Consider the following 17,620-nt stretch of genomic DNA (forward strand, 5'->3'; position numbering starts at 1 on the left):
CCAACAACAATGTGTGGCAACCTTGTGAAGACTTACAGAAAACGTTTGACCTCTGTCATTGCCAACAAAGGATATATCACAAAGTATTGAGATGAAATTTTGTTTCTGACCAAATACTTATTTTCCACCATAATATGCAAATAAAATGAAAAAAAAACAGACAATGTGATTTTCTGGATTTTTTTTTCTCAGTTTGTCTCACATAGTTGAGGTCTACCTATGATGTAAATTACAGACGCCTCTCATCTTTTTAAGTGGTGGAACTTGCACTATTGCTGACTGACTAAATACTTTTTTGTCCCACTGTATGTACACAGTGACTGCACCAGCAGAATAGTGAGTGCAGCTCTGGGGTAAAATACAGGATGTAACTCAGGATCAGTACAGGATCAGTAATGTAATGTATGTACACAGTGACTGCACCAGCAGAATAGTGAGTGCAGCTCTGGAGTATAATACAGAATGCAACTCAGGATCAGTAATGTAATGTATGTACACAGTGACTGCACCAGCAGAATAGTGAGTGCAGCTCTGGAGTATAATACAGGATGTAACTCAGGATCAGTAATGTAATGTATGTACACAGTGACTGCAACAGCAGAATAGTGAGTGCAGCTCTGGGGTATAATACAGGATGTAACTCAGGATCAGTACAGGATCAGTAAAGTAATGTATGTACACAGTGACTGCACCAGCAGAATAGTGAGTGCAGCTCTGGAGTATAATACAGGATGCAACTCAAGATCAGTAATGTAATGTATGTACACAGTGACTGCACCTGCAGAATAGTGAGTGCAGCTCTGGAGTATAATACAGGATGCAACTCAAGATCAGTAATGTAATGTATGTACACAGTGACTGCACCAGCAGAATAGTGAGTGCAGCTCTGGGGTATAATACAGGGATGTAACTCAGGATCAGTAATGTAATGTATGTACACAGTGACTGCACCAGCAGAATAGCGAGTGCAGCTCTGGAGTATAATACAGGATGTAACTCAGGATCAGTAATGTAATGTATGTACACAGTGCCTGCACCAGCAGAATAGTGAGTGCAGCTCTGGAGTATAATACAGGATGTAACTCAGGATCAGTATTGTAATGTATGTACACAGTGACTGCACCAGCAGAATAGTGAGTTCAGCTCTGGAGTATAATACAGGATGTAACTCAGGATCAGTAATGTAATGTATGTACACAGTGATTGCACCAGCAGAATAGTGAGTGCAGCTCTGGAGTATAATACAAGTTGTAACTCAGGATCAGTAATGTAATGTATGTACACAGTGACTGCACCAGCAGAATAGTGAGTGCAGCTCTGGGGTATAATACAGGGATGTAACTCAGGATCAGTAATGTAATGTATGTACACAGTGACTGCACCAGCAGAATAGCGAGTGCAGCTCTGGAGTATAATACAGGATGTAACTCAGGATCAGTAATGTAATGTATGTACACAGTGACTGCACCAGCAGAATAGTGAGTTCAGCTCTGGAGTATAATACAGGATGTAACTCAGGATCAGTATTGTAATGTATGTACACAGTGACTGCACCAGCAGAATAGTGAGTGCAGCTCTGGAGTATAATGCAAGATGCAACTCAGGATCAGTAATGTAATGTATGTACACAGTGACTGCACCAGCAGAATAGTGAGTGCAGCTCTTGGGTATAATACAGGGATGTAACTCAGGATCAGTAATGTATGTACACAGTGACTGCACCAGCAGAATAGTGAGTGCAGCTCTGGAGTATAATGCAAGATGTAACTCAGGATCAGTAATATTACATATGTTACAGTTATTCCCCCTTTTCTGTCTATTCTATATACACCTTTTACTAATGAAATGTAGACAATAGTGAAGAGAGTGAACATACGTGATATCAGGTCGAAGCATTTCTTCTCATCAGCGTTGGGTTTCACTTGGCAGGTGAGCAGGTTCAGTTTTGCAGGTGGCCTGTTGGACTGGAATAATGAATAGGTATCAAACAATGAGAAAACATTAAAGCGCGGTGCTGGGAGATCAGGGACTGGTTAGTAATGATACTCATTACCAAAATGTCTCATAAGATCAGAAATGTCCGATATAAAGGGAACAATTGTAAGGAGTACAGAACCAGTGTAACCAGTTCAGGACCAGGACACTTTCCCTGTTAACACCTAGGCATATTTTAACTTTTTTTTTTAGTTTATAATGAAAGTGATCCCAGATTTTCTGGTACGGTTATACATGAAGTTTTATTTTTATGCCATTAATACTTTTGTATTTTTTGGTGCCATCATGGGAAAAAAATAGAAATAAAATAGAAAAGTGTGGTTCAATGAATTGTGAGCGCAGCTCTGTAGCTCCATATTCGCTGCATTGCACAATTAGTACAGGATAAATCATGTAAAGTAATTACAATATGAATTAACTTGCTATACTTAATTCCCACATTTTTGCTTCCCGTTCTGAGGGGTCAGCGCATTATGGGAGCTCAGAGAACGAGTACTTTGTTTGGTTGGGCTCATGGGGAATCGCACCTAAACCACATGTAAAAGACATGGTAAAAAATCAAGAGTTAGTAGCTGGCATTGCAGAAAACAGTTTCTCTTTAACACATTGTTTCCCATGTAGAGCAAAATACGTAACAGAAGATGGGGAGGAGGGGGAGATGAAGCTTCACGCAAGGGGAGGAGCAACAGCACATAGAAGCCATCTGATAGGCCAGAGCACAGCTCTGACATCACGCCAGGGAAAGCCCATTCAGCAAGTATAGAGAGAAAATGTGACTATATAGAGACCGGCAGGTAGAAGGAAGACCTGATCTAACTCCAGATCAGTACAAGATGAGGAAAGTAATTACATAGTAACTCCAAATTATATGTGGATTAACCCGGTAAAGTTTCATAAAAAAATGGAGCAAGATTGTAAGTCTGGTGCAGGATCGGTCATCTCACCATGTGCTGCCTATTAAAGCTAACCTCACTGTTTGCTTGTGGAAAGTGATCCGTGTGGTGACAGTCGTTACAGGTCTTTCTTGAATAGACGCCATAGCTCAGGGTTCATCTGCCCAGAACAATGGCAGAGCAAATATTGACGCACCACCGGTAGTAATGTAGTGTTCACCAAGTATAATATTATAAGTCCTCTATAATCCCCTCCATGGAGTAAAGGATTAGGAGTCATGGAACAGCAGATTTCATACCTGGAGGATAAAGATGACAGATAGGAGACGAGGGACGTGGAGATATGTCCTGTTGTTACCCAATGCACAATGTATTAGTATGAGCCTGGGCTCCATGAACCATCGCTGCCGACGAGAGTTGCGTAGGTGAATCATTCGCATCAATAAAGCCTCGTGCCATATGTCTGTCAGCAGGGACTTAGTGGAACCAGTGCAAGTAATGTATGTAATGTACGAGACACTTCTCTGCTACATCGGAAAGTGAGGGTTTCAGCAACCACAACTGCTCCAAATGCTCTCAACAGAGTAGCCTCGAATGGCACAATACAGCGCCCATCACACAACCCCCTACAGGTGCTACTACTGTCTCAAGGATGTATTGCACAATACTCTCCACCAATGCACAGTTCATTGGCCACCACTGATGTTCCTCATAGTACCCATCATTGATGAACTGCATGATGGCCATGGCCAATGTTCCTCATAGTAACCATCATTAACGGGCTGCATGGTGACCACTACTGATGTTCCTCATAGTACTCATCATTGATGGACTGCATGGTAGCCATAGTCAATGTTCCTCATAGTACCCATCATTGATGGACTGCATTGTGTGTCACCTCTGATGTTCTTCATAGTACTCATTATTGATGGACTGCATGGTGGCAATGGCCTATGTTCCTCATAGTACCCATTATTGATGGACTGTAAGGTGGCCGTGGCCAATGTTCCTCATAGTACCCATCATTGATTGACTGCATGGTGGCCATGGCCAATGTTCCTCATAGTACCCATCATTGATGGACTGAATGGTGGCCAAGGCCAAAGGTCCTCATAGTACCCATCATTAATGGACTGCATGGTGGCCACCTCTGAAGTCTCTCATAGTTGCCACCCAAAATGTACTGCATAATGATTACCACTACAGATGTCCCATAGTGTAATCCTAGGATGGTCCACATAACAAGGCCTATTATAATAGATATTGCTGGGATACAGTGGGCTTCTAATTCACCAATACTGCCCCTATGCCATCATGTCATGAACTGCAGCTTCACCACTTAAAGTGTCCAGACTTTTCTTATGGCCAGTTTCTTGTCCGCCATATTAGTTCTCTTGGGGCTCATGCCTCTTTCAGCCAGCCAAGCTCAGAACGTAATCCTGTATGACTTCTTGTTAGGCGTCGGGTTCCTGCCTCTGCACAGGAGGAATCCCGAGCCTTACCTTCTGCGATCTCCAATTCAGTCCCGACCGCAGACGAGGCTGCTCAGCAAAGGCGTCGTTCCCGGCGTCTTGCTCTGGCTAGTGCTGTCTGGTTGGTTGCTGCTGTCACCTTTGGTTCAGCTTTAGCAATCCGCACTAGTTAGCAGCGAGCAGCTCCGGAGGCTAAGTCCTTTTTGCATTATTTTAGCAGCCAATGGATAGGAATAATTATAAAATATAACTTTTATTCAATTAGTATAAAATCTTAAAGTGCAAGGTGCTCGGGTTATACAAACAAAAATAGAGAAAAAGAAGAGAAGCTGGTGGCTTCAATACTGCCCATCACTTCTAATGCATCCCAGATATATAGTTATTCATTGGGTGCCATAAATCAATCCTGTGCGGCCAAACCACTCCAAAGACATAGGATATACCAATCTCAAAATTATCTCTATGCTTTACCTTCAATATTGTAATTAGCCATGACAGTTTATATGGTTATCTCTTATTGAGAGTGCATGCCCAACCGTCTTATAATATCAACAATACATTTCTAGACTTAGCACACCGATGCTACCCTCCTCATAAAGAGTACCATTTGATTTTTTGGGCAGAGAATATCCAAACTACTGCCACATAGTATCAACCAATTTTCACAGCTTCGATTACCGCATTTGCTGCAGGTTCTAATTATAATACAGTACACAAAATGTTATTAACATATTATTTAGTATAAGTGTTTCATCATTGAGAAATACAATTCCGCATACCATACGTGCTCCCCTAATTCAGGGTCTAAGTCCAACACGTATGCATATATCAGTATATCTTTTCTCAAATGCCTCCTATTTACAATGAGAGCACTATTCTGACACTAAAACAATTGACATAAAACGGAACAGTCTCACCAAAATATCAGGGGCACGTTCTGATTTGTTACCATCCCCATGATTGGTGCGCGCGATACCCTGGGGTGTGTCGATTTCTGTAGGTGTAGGTCCACTCGCTGAAACTCCCGAAAATTGGAATAAATCCCCTATGTATGAATACCTGCACATGATTTAAGGTGTGGGATAGTCCCATTAGGTAAACGGAATATCTCCAGTAATAAACATTGGAAGGACTCCAGCAGGATCCCTGCAATGAGCAGGAATATGTATTCCTGCTATATGAATGACAGGAATAGGCGCATGTTTAGGCTAAGTGCACACGTACCGGAACTCTCGCGGAAATTACCGCGAGAATTCCGGAATTCCATTCCGCGGGAAAATCGCACTTTAAATTCCCGCGATTTTCCCGCGGAAAAACTAGCATTTTGCTAGCGTATTTAGCTTGCAAAATGCTAGCGTTTTCCAAGCAATCTGTAGCATCGCTTGGAGAACTGATTGACAGGTTGGTCACACTCGTCAAACATAGTGTTTGACGAGTGTGACCAACTTTTTACTACTGAGGCCGCCTATGCAGCATCAGTAGTAAAAGATAGAATGCAAAAAAAAATAAAAAATAGTGTTATTCTCACCTTCCGGCGTCCCACGCATCCGTTCCCAGTAATCCTTTGCGAAAATGCCCGCGATGACGTCCGTTCTCGCGGGATAGCAATGTCTCGCGGTCATTCGCGATGACGTCGCGCGAATGACCACGAGACTTCGCGATCCCGCGAGACTGGACGTCATCGCGGGCATTTTCGCAAAGGATTACTGGGACCGGGAGCGTGGAAAGAGGCGGGAAGGCTGTGCGGGACGCCGGAAGGTAAGAATAACAATATTTTTTATTTTAAATTCTATTTTTTACAGGGATATGGTACCCAAAGCCCGGAGGACAGTCTCCTCTCCTCCGGACCATGGGTACCATCCGCAATTGTTCTGATTACTTTCCGCATGGTGTGCACAACCACATGCGGGAAGTAAGCGGAACAATGCATTCCTATGGGTGCGGGATCCCCGCGATTCCGCAAATTAATGAGCATGCTGCGTTTTTTACCGCGAAGCGATTCCGCCGCAGTAAAAACCGCAGCATTAGCACAGCATTGCGGAATCCCATAGGAATGCATGGAATGCTTATTTTTCGAGGCAAAATCGCGCGGTTAAAACCGCCGCGGAAACGCGAAAAAAACGCCACGTGTGAACTCAGCCTTAGGGTAGGACATGGTGGTCGTCTGATGTCCTTAGTAACAAGCGTAACTATAACATATAGAACGTCATTGTCCTTCCAGAGAGGGCGGCGCTATGAAGCGCATGCCCAGTGGCTGCTAGGTGCGCCTTCAGCGTGTGACGCGCTCTACAGAGCGAACACGCTGATGACGTATGCGGCCCAGCCACAGGATGTGAGGGACCGGAAGTGTCGGTTTCCCGGGACGCCATGGCGCGAACATACAAAAGGAGGTATGCATGAGTATACTTACACATGATGTTGGTTTAAACATATAACGGCCACTCGTGATACACCACAGAGATGACCCCAGTCGACTCCCCTGATGAGATTTGACGAAACGCGTCGGGAGACAAGGGTATCGCGCTCACCAATCATGGGGATGGTAACAAATCAGAACGTGCCCCTGATATTTTGGTGAGACTGTTCCATTTTATGTCAATTGTTTTAGTGTCAGAATAGTGCTCTCATTGTAAATAGGAGGCATTTGAGAAAAGATATACTGATATATGCATACGTGTTGGACTTAGACCCTGAATTAGGGAGCACGTATTGTATGCGGAATTGTATATCTCAATGATGAAACACTTATACTAAATAATATGTTAATAACATTTTGTGTACTGTATTATAATTAGAACCTGCAGCAAATGCGGTAATCGAAGCTGTGAAAATTGGTTGATACTATGTGGCAGTAGTTTGGATATTCTCTGCCCAAAAAATCAAATGGTACTCTTTATGAGGAGGGTAGCATCGGTGTGCTAAGTCTAGAAATGTATTGTTGATATTATAAGACGGTTGGGCATGCACTCTCATAAGAGATAACCATATAAACTGTGATGGCTAATTACAATATTGAAGGTAAAGCATAGAGATAATTTTGAGATTGGTATATCCTATGTCTTTGGAGTGGTTTGGCCGCACAGGATTGATTTATGGCACCCAATGAATAACTATATATCTGGGATGCATTAGAAGTGATGGGCAGTATTGAAGCCACCAGCTTCTCTTCTTTTTCTCTATTTGTTTGCTTGTATAACCCGAGCACCTTGCACTTTAAGATTTTATACTAACTGAATAAAAGTTATATTTTATAATTATTCCTATCCATTGGCTGCTAAAATAATTTAAGAGAAGTGGATACACTAGCGCTGATTAAGTCCTTTTTGCAGCCTACTGAGCATGACTGTGGGATGACCTCTCATTGGAGGTCGGAGGTCACATGCTCAGGTCCTCAATCAGCTTGGATTGGACCATTAGGAAGGTCCCGGAAGCACGCTGCTATAAAAGGCTCGCATGGCCGCTTAATGACTAAGTGTGTGTATGTTGATGGATGCTTGTGACAGGTGACCGACTCATTATGACTCCCTCCCTTGGTTGTGCATGAGCGCTGAGTTGTGACACTGCCTAGCGCCGCAGAGCTCCTCACACATGCTAGCGCCAGAGTGTGCCATTCAGCATAAGGCACCACGTTACCGCATATACTGCAGCGTCCGTCACAGAGGCGCCATGCACACATAGTGCGCTTTCCAGCTTTAAGTTTAGGCTGGTTAGTGGCGTCTGCCAGTGCGGCGATGCATGTTCCAGTAGCGGTTTACTTTAGTTCCGTTCTCCTGGCATCGCAGTCGCGGTGCTGATCGCTAGTGGGGCGAGAGGGACTCTAACCCTGTGTCCTTGGGGCAGAGTCCTGTGTCTCTACACTAGCGCTCTCCTTGCCGGGCTCTGTGAGTTAACAGGCTCCGGCATTCGTTTCAGCGGCTCTGTGAAGTAACAGAGTTCGCCCCCGTACACACCGGGTCAGTGGTTAACTCGCCGGTGTTCAGTTAGTACTCCGCCATTACCGAGCAGCAGTTCACCATCTCTGCACGGTGGACCCTGGGTTGCGATCGCAGTTCCTTATATTTTATATTTAGTGTGATCCGCAACCCTAAAACTTCTGCTCTTCACTTCCTCGGTTAGCGCTCATTGTCAACCAACCAATGTCCAGTAACCCTCTGTTAGCGCTCATTGTCAACCAGTGTCCAGTAACCCTCTGTTAGCGCTCACTGTCAACCAATCAGCATCCAGTTACCCTCTGTTAGCGCTCATTGTCAATCATTGTGAAGTCATTGTGAATCAGTGTTTGGTAACCCTGTGTTACTCATTTCACGCACTGTGCCAAGCTAGGCCTGCCTACATTATGCCGGCAGCTGTAAAAGCTCAATGTTCCAGATATCGTAGAACTACAAATACTAGTAAGCCACAATAGTCTAACTTTCTTGACATGCTGGGACTTGTAGTTGAAGTAATACTTTGAGAATTGTGGGACTTTTTACAAGTGTTTGATTTCTTCACTACTTACAATTCTCAAACTTTTAATTTTTGTACACTTAAATCAGAGTAATATCGCACAAAATAGTTAATAACATTTCCCACATGTCTACTTTACAGCAGCACAATTTTGGAAACTTTTTTTTTTTGTTAGGAGGTTATAAGGGTTAAAAGTTGACCAGCGATTTCTCATTTTTCCAATAAAATTTACAAAACCATTTTTTTAGGGACCAACATCACATTTGAAGTGAGTTTGGGGGCTCAATACAACAGAAAATACCCAAAAGTGACTCCATTCTAAAAACTGCACCCCTCAAGGTGCTCAAAACCACATTCAAGAAGTTTATTAACCCTCCAGGTGCTTCACAAGAATTAAAGCAAAGTGGAAGGAAAAAAAACAAACTTTTTTATTTTCACAAGGGTTTCAGGAGAAAATGGACCACAAAATTTGTTGTGCAATTTCTCCTGAGTACGAAGATACCCAGTATGTGGGAGAAACTCACTGTTTGGGTGTATGGCAGGGTTCAGAAGGGAGGGAACACTGACTTTTTTGAATGCAAAACTGGCTGGAATCAATGGCGGGCGCCATGTCGCGTTTGGAGACCCGCTGATATACCTAAACAGTGGAAACCCCCCCCCCCCAATTCTAACTCCAACCCCAACACAGCCCTAACCCCAACCATAACCCTAATCCCAACCCTAACTCCAACACCACCCTGACCCAAACACCACAACCCTAACCCAACCCGATCCTTAGCTCTAACCCTAGCCACAACCCTAGCTCTAACCATAACCCTAGAACTAACCACAACCCTGACCCTAGCTTCAACCCTAAGAAGACGTCGAGGGCAGGGGGACATCACTGGGGAATGCAGGAGGTACGGGGGGGGGGGGGGGGGGGGGGGACTCGGGTGACCCCATTTCTCTCTCCTCTGATGTGCTATACAGTGGGGCAAAAAAGTATTTAGTTAGTCAGCAATAGTGCAAGTTCCACCACTTAAAAAGATGAGAGGCGTCTGTAATTTACATCATAGGTAGACCTCAACTATAGGAGACAAACTGAGAAAAAAAAAAATCCAGTTTTTTTTTTTTCATTTTATTTGCATATTATGGTGGAAAATAAGTATTTGGTCAGAAACAAAATTTCATCTCAATACTTTGTGATATATCCTTTGTTGGCAATGACAGAGGTCAAACGTTTTCTGTAAGTCTTCACAAGGTTGCCACACACTGTTGTTGGTATATTGGCCCATTCCTCCATGCAGATCTCCTCTAGAGCAGTGATGTTTTTGGCTTTTCGCTTGGCAACACGGACTTTCAACTCCCTCCAAAGGTTTTCTATAGGGTTGAGATCTGGAGACTGGCTAGGCCACTCCAGGACCTTGAAATGCTTCTTACGAAGCCACTCCTTCGTTGCCCTGGCGGTGTGCTTTGGATCATTGTCATGTTGAAAGACCCAGCCACGTTTCATCTTCAATGCCCTTGCTGATGGAAGGAGGTTTGCACTCAAAATCTCACGATACATGGCCCCATTCATTCTTTCATGTACCCGGATCAGTCGTCCTGGCCCCTTTGCAGAGAAACAGCCCCAAAGCATGATGTTTCCACCACCATGCTTTACAGTAGGTATGGTGTTTGATGGATGCAACTCAGTATTCTTTTTCCTCCAAACACGACAAGTTGTGTTTCTACCAAACAGTTCCAGTTTGGTTTCATCAGACCAAAGGACATTCTCCCAAAACTCCTCTGGATCATCCAAATGCTCTCTAGCAAACTTCAGACGGGCCCGGACATGTACAGGCTTAAGCAGTGGGACACGTCTGGCACTGCAGGATCTGAGTCCATGGTGGCGTAGTGTGTTACTTATGGTAGGCCTTGTTACATTGGTCCCAGCTCTCTGCAGTTCATTCACTAGGTCCCCCCGCGTGGTTCTGGGATTTTTGCTCACCATTCTTGTGATCATTCTGACCCCACGGGGAGGGATTTTGCGTGGAGCACCAGATCGAGGGAGATTATCAGTGGTCTTGTATGTCTTCCATTTTCTAATTATTGCTCCCACAGTTGATTTCTTCACTCCAAGCTGGTTGGCTATTGCAGATTCAGTCTTCCCAGCCTGGTGCAGGGCTACAATTTTGTTTCTGGTGTCCTTTGACAGCTCTTTGGTCTTCACCATAGTGGAGTTTGGAGTCAGACTGTTTGAGGGTGTGCACAGGTGTCTTTTTATACTGATAACAAGTTTAAACAGGTGCCATTACTACAGGTAATGAGTGGAGGAAAGAGGAGACTCTTAAAGAAGAAGTTACAGGTCTGTGAGAGCCAGAAATCTTGATTGCTTGTTTCTGACCAAATACTTATTTTCCACCATAATATGCAAATAAAATGAAAAAAAAACAGACAATGTGATTTTCTGGATTTTTTTTTCTCAGTTTGTCTCCCATAGTTGAGGTCTACCTATGATGTAAATTACAGACGCCTCTCATCTTTTTAAGTGGTGGAACTTGCACTATTGCTGACTGACTAAATACTTTTTTTCCCCACTGTATCTTATCAGAGGAGAGAGAAAAGTAGGAAATCAGACTTTTCTTTTTGCGGTTGCCGATATTCCACGAATAACGGGGCAGCTATAACCTAATTTCTCAGCACCGTTAAAAAGCAGCGTTGAGGAATAAGTCCCCCTAACTGCCGCCCTTAAAAGGCGTATCGGTGGCCTTGAAGGGGTTACAATCGTGATCTGATAAACTGTTGATTTAGGGCCAATCTTACAAGCAGCAATGTCCTTGACTGTAAAGCCCTATTTGATGCAAAACCATGGTGAACAGAAAATACAATAATTTCCATCAACCAGTCTGAATTATAAGTGCGACCACATGACAGAGTGATATCAGCTGCCTTGTCCTTATTAACACTTTCTCCTGAGACAACTACAAGATCACTGAAATGATTTCCGCTGTCATTTTGTGACAGGACTGAAATTCAGTGAAAATGTTTTTTCTTTTTTCGCGACTGAATTAACATTCATGGCAAGGAACGAATCCAATTTTTTTTTTTTAAGAAATTTATCTGATCACTCTTCATAACAATCAAGACATAAAGCAAATTGCTTCTATGAAAACAGAAGCAGTGAACTTTGTGCCAGTCTAGAATGTAAGGTGCACACCGTGCGCGTATTTGCAGGATCTGCTTGATTCCCTGAATGCAGGGAAAGCTGTAAGAAAAGAGCCCTTGAAATCTAATTTCTATAAAAGCAAAATCCCCTCTTTAAGAGTCATCTGATAAGATTTGTTATACGGGCTAGGGCAGTGTTCTGAGCCAGGCGATATTGCCTCGGCGGTAACTTGTCAGGTGCCAGGTACTCATTTAAATCAGTGGAAAAACAAAAATCAGAGCTCTCCGGCCGTTCCCTTAATTGTGTAATACGGCCCATTATCCCGGCGTGTAGTTAATGCATAATTAAAGGTAAGCGTCGGACGGCACCACGTGTGAAGAGAGAAAAACAAAAAAAAATATGGTGTAAAAAGTCAAGGAGTAAACGAGAAGGCGGTAAAGGCCATCTGTGACCAACGTGAACCATTGCGAGGGTCCCATTACGGCCCCCTCCTCTTCCCGAGAACAAGTCACAGGATGACAATTAACCAGTACGGCACTAATTAACCAAGAGTGGGAGGAAATCCACAAAAACAGGCGGAAAGCAGAAAACGCCCAATCAAATCTGTAGATTCTTGGCTGTATTTTGAATACATATATAGTAAGTATAACTTAGGGGTATACTTACTATATAGGTAGGATAGGTGATGGACTCAAGGAAAAGGGAGTCCACACCTCATGTTGGAGTACTCCTAACAAACAATATTAGCAAACATCCAGGGGACTATAATTCCCTACAAGGGACTGGATGGGGAAAGGGAACAAAAACTAGCCAAGCGGTCCCTTTTCTCCTTCGGCAATATTGGGGCATGTCATTAACCTTGAATGTGAATGGTTAAGGTTTTGCCACATTCGCAAGGAATTTTTTTTTTTCCCACTTGTTTACTTACTAATAGCAAAGTTCAACTTTCTAGATGACCTTCATTAAAATGTTCTGCCATTTTGCTGCTGCTCATTAATGTGCACTCTGCACCCCATTTTGACTGACCAAAAAAAAAAAGAAACAGAAATATAGAAATTTTTGCAAATTTATTAAAAAAGAAAAACTGAAATATCACATGGTCATAAGATGAGCTGTGCCTTGCCACAATTCTGTCTCTGAGCTCCTTGGCCAGTTCCTTTGACCTCATGATTCTCATTTGGTCTGACATGCACTGTGAGCTGTGAGGTCTTATATAGACAGGTGTGCGCCTTTACAAATCAAGTCCTATCAGTTTAATTAAACACAGCTGGACTTCAATGAAGGAGTAGAACCATCGCAAGGAGGATCACAAGGAAATGGACAGTATGGGACTTACATACAGTGGGGCAAAAAAGTATTTAGTCAGTCAGCAATAGTGCAAGTTCCACCACTTAAAAAGATGAGAGGCGTCTGTAATTTACATCATAGGTAGACCTCAACTATGGGAGGCAAACTGAGAAAAAAAAATCCAGAAAATCGCATTGTCTGTTTTTTTTTCATTTTATTTGCATATTATGGTGGAAAATAAGTATTTGGTCAGAAACAAAATTTCATCTCAATACTTTGTGATATATCCTTTGTTGGCAATGACAGAGGTCAAACGTTTTCTGTAAGTCTTCACAAGGTTGCCACACACTGTTGTTGGTATGTTGGCCCATTCCTCCATGCAGATCTCCTCTAGAGCAGTGATGTTTTTGGCTTTTCGCTTGGCAACACGGACTTTCAACTCCCTCCAAAGGTTTTCTATAGGGTTGAGATCTGGAGACTGGCTGGGCCACTCCAGGACCTTGAAATGCTTCTTACGAAGCCACTCCTTCGTTGCCCTGGCGGTGTGCTTTGGATCATTGTCATGTTGAAAGACCCAGCCACGTTTCATATTCAATGCCCTTGCTGATGGAAGGAGGTTTGCACTCAAAATCTCACGATACATGGCCCCATTCATTCTTTCATGTACCCGGATCAGTCGTCCTGGCCCCTTTGCAGAGAAACAGCCCCAAAGCATGATGTTTCCACCACCATGCTTTACAGTAGGTATGGTGTTTGATGGATGCAACTCAGTATTCTTTTTCCTCCAAACACGACAAGTTGTGTTTCTACCAAACAGTTCCAGTTTGGTTTCATCAGACCATAGGACATTCTCCCAAAACTCCTCTGGATCATCCAAATGCTCTCTAGCAAACTTCAGACGGGCCCGGACATGTACAGGCTTAAGCAGTGGGACACGTCTGGCACTGCAGGATCTGAGTCCATGGTGGCGTAGTGTGTTACTTATGGTAGGCCTTGTTACATTGGTCCCAGCTCTCTGCAGTTCATTCACTAGGTCCCCCCGCGTGGTTCTGGGATTTTTGCTCACCGTTCTTGTGATCATTCTGACCCAACGGGGTGGGATTTTGCGTGGAGCACCAGATCGAGGGAGATTATCAGTGGTCTTGTATGTCTTCCATTTTCTAATTATTGCTCCCACAGTTGATTTCTTCACTCCAAGCTGGCTGGCTATTGCAGATTCAGTCTTCCCAGCCTGGTGCAGGGCTACAATTTTGTTTCTGGTGTCCTTTGACAGCTCTTTGGTCTTCACCATAGTGGAGTTTGGAGTCAGACTGTTTGAGGGTGTGCACAGGTGTCTTTTTATACTGATAGCAAGTATAAACAGGTGCCATTACTACAGGTAATGAGTGGAGGAAAGAGGAGACTCTTAAAGAAGTAGTTACAGGTCTGTGAGAGCCAGAAATCTTGATTGCTTGTTTCTGACCAAATACTTATTTTCCACCATAATATGCAAATAAAATGATAAAAAAACCAGACAATGTGATTTTCTGGATTTTTTTTTCTCAGTTTGTCTCCCATAGTTGAGGTCTACCTATGATGTAAATTACAGACGCCTCTCATCTTTTTAAGTGGTGGAACTTGCACTATTGCTGACTAAATACTTTTTTGCCCCACTGTATGAGTGTCTGAGCAAAGGGTCTGAATACTTATGACCATGTGAGTTTTCAGTTTTTCTTTTTTAATAAATTTGCAAAAATTTCTACATTTCTGTTTTTTTTCGGTCAAGATGGGGTGCAGAGTGTACAGTAATGAGAAAAAAATGAACTTTTTTGAGTTTACCAAATGGCTACACTGAAGTAAAGAGTGAAAAATTTAAAGGGGTCTCAATACTTTCCGTACCCGCTATATATTACAGGGAGAAGCACTCAGATGTCAAATACAGCCTATATTATAGGGAGATGCACTAGGAACTCATATCCATGCTGTATTATAGGGAGAGGCACCCAGAGATCACATCCAGCCTACATTACGGAGAGAAACAATCAGACCTCAAATCAAGCCTATACTACTGGGAGAGACACTCCTACAAGAGGAAAACTTGAAATTTGGATCAGGCTGTAAACTGCATTATAGGTGGTGTGAAAATGAACAAAGGAATGAGATTTCAGACTGAAACTGCAATTTCACTACTTAAAGGTAATTACTAACACATGTGTAAATAATTTAAAAATGGAATTAATAGTTTATATAAAAATACATCTGGGAGAATAAATAGTATGCTCCTTCCCCGTGCAAAAGCCACGAGACCCATGAGACTAATCCTTGTGTAGATCTGCGGCACCTCACATTCGAGCTTGAATTTCTGGTGATTTTTCTAAGGGCCTCTATATTCGCTCATAAAAGTAGAATCTGGTGATCTGTGGGTTATCCAAATGAAGGCCACCATTGCTCTAAGATCACTTTTCGTTCTGTGCCCAGGCAACGCAAGCTCCATATTGTCCCAATTCGATGTACAAACGACTGGGACAACCCCTGAGGGAGCTATTGATGCGGTGGAGCTGCTAGCTTGGTGCCCTGGGAGTCATTGGCAAAAAAAGGAATGGATAAGAGAGGTCATCAAGTCATGGGATGGGGGCAAACAAGAACAGCGATACCTTCTGACTTTCCTATATGCATGCACACTCCATACAGCTGAGTGTACATGAGTCCTCAATGCGGTAAGAGGAGTAAGATGTAACTAAACACCAGAAGCTTAAAGCATAGGGCACTTTAAAGATAGAAATTATGGAAAGAACCAGTGCCAATTCGGTGCCCCCCTCACCTGTATTTCTGCCCCCTAAAATACGTGCCTAAGAAATGGAAAACTGCACCAGAAGGACTGAGAACATAAGACCAAAAAAATGAGCGCCAGGTATTCCACTCCTGTCTTCTCCGGCGCAGGTCATTATGCCAAGCCTCAGGTGTAGGACAGAAAATGTAAATTGCATGTGGGTGTTAAGAATAAGTTTTCACGCCCCCTACACTGGTGAGATCTCAAGTCGTCACTGTCTGACTATTACTGCAGCAGGCAATGGCCCAACAGCGAGAAGACTGGACCCCGCCACATGCCATTCACAAGAGCAGCTGCTTACCGCGCATGTATCAGCGCCTCGACTCGAGCGACTGACTGGCTAATTGTTGTCTGGCCCGAGCGTCTGCCAGCTCGCGTCAGCTGCTCATCCGAGATGGCAAGGAAACGCGGGGAAATACATTTTCATGGGCACATGAGATACGTTCAAACGAGCAGATTTATTGGCTTCTGCTTTGAAACTTCACCCTAAACATGGCAAACGCTACAGACGAGGTCACATATCTAATCCTGCAAGTCGGAAACTTCATCGACTCTACAATTGTATGGAAAAACAGAAAAAAAATGTACAAATTGTTGTTTAAAAAACAAAAAAAAAAGGATTTGATGGGGAGCAAAAATAAAATGAGATTTGAAAACATTTCCTTTTTTTCAAATTTCATTTTCTTAGATTTTTAATATTTTACATTTTGTGTTTCTTTTGCAATATATATATATATACACTGCTCAAAAAAATAAAGGGAACACTTAAACAACAGAATATAACTCCAAGTAAATCAAACTTCTGAGAAGCCAAACTGTCCACTTAGGAAGCAACACTGATTGACAACCAATTTCACATGCTGTTGTGCAAATGGAAGAGACAGCAGATGGAAATTATTGGCAATTATCAAGACACCCTCAATAAAGGAGTGGTTCTGCAGGTGGGGACCACAGACCACATCTCAGTATCAATGCTTTCTGGCTGATGTTTTGGTCACTTTTGAATGTTGGTTGTGCTTTCACACTCGTGGTAGCATGAGACGGACTCTACAACCCACACAAGTGGCTCAGGTAGTGCAGCTCATCCAGGATGGCACATCAATGCGAGCTGTGGCAAGAAGGTTTGCTTTGTCAGTGTAGTGTCCAGCGGCTGGAGGCGCTACCAGGAGATCGGACAGTACACCAGGAGACGTGGAGGGAGCCGTAGGAGGGCAACAACCCAGCAGCAGGACCGCTACCTCCACCTTTGTGCAAGGAGGAACAGGAGGAGCACTGCCAGAGCCCTGCAATATGACCTCCAGCAGGCCAAAAATGTGCATGTGCTTGCACAAATGGTTAGAAACCGACTCCATGAGGATGGTCTGAGTGCCCAACGTCCACAGATGGGGGTTGTGCTCACAGCCCAACATCGTGCAGGACGCTTGCCACCGAACACCAGGATTGGCAAATTCGCCACTGGCGCCCTGTGCTCTTCACAGATGAAAGCAGGTTCACACTGAGCACATGTGACAGACGTGACAGAGTCTGGAGACACCGTGGAGAGCGATCTGCTGCCTGCAACATCCCTCCGCATGATCGGTTTGACAGTGGG

At 43.5% G+C, this 17,620-nt stretch overlaps 1 protein-coding gene across 3 annotated transcripts in view; it reads right to left on the bottom strand.

Moving 5' to 3' along the window:
• Positions 1-17,620, bottom strand: part of ASAP1 (ArfGAP with SH3 domain, ankyrin repeat and PH domain 1) — a 224,541-nt gene that overhangs the window by 26,116 nt on the left and 180,805 nt on the right. For all 3 annotated transcript variants that reach the window (XM_073590339.1, XM_073590337.1, XM_073590338.1), the window contains exon 13: positions 1,877-1,964. In XM_073590339.1, the coding sequence (XP_073446440.1) occupies positions 1,877-1,964 (88 nt within the window). The remainder of the gene's footprint in view (positions 1-1,876; positions 1,965-17,620) is intronic.

This window comes from Dendrobates tinctorius, unplaced genomic scaffold, assembly GCF_039654945.1.
Source record: "Dendrobates tinctorius isolate UK_male_01 unplaced genomic scaffold, ASM3965494v1 ptg000116l, whole genome shotgun sequence".
NCBI lineage: Eukaryota > Metazoa > Chordata > Amphibia > Anura > Dendrobatidae > Dendrobates > Dendrobates tinctorius.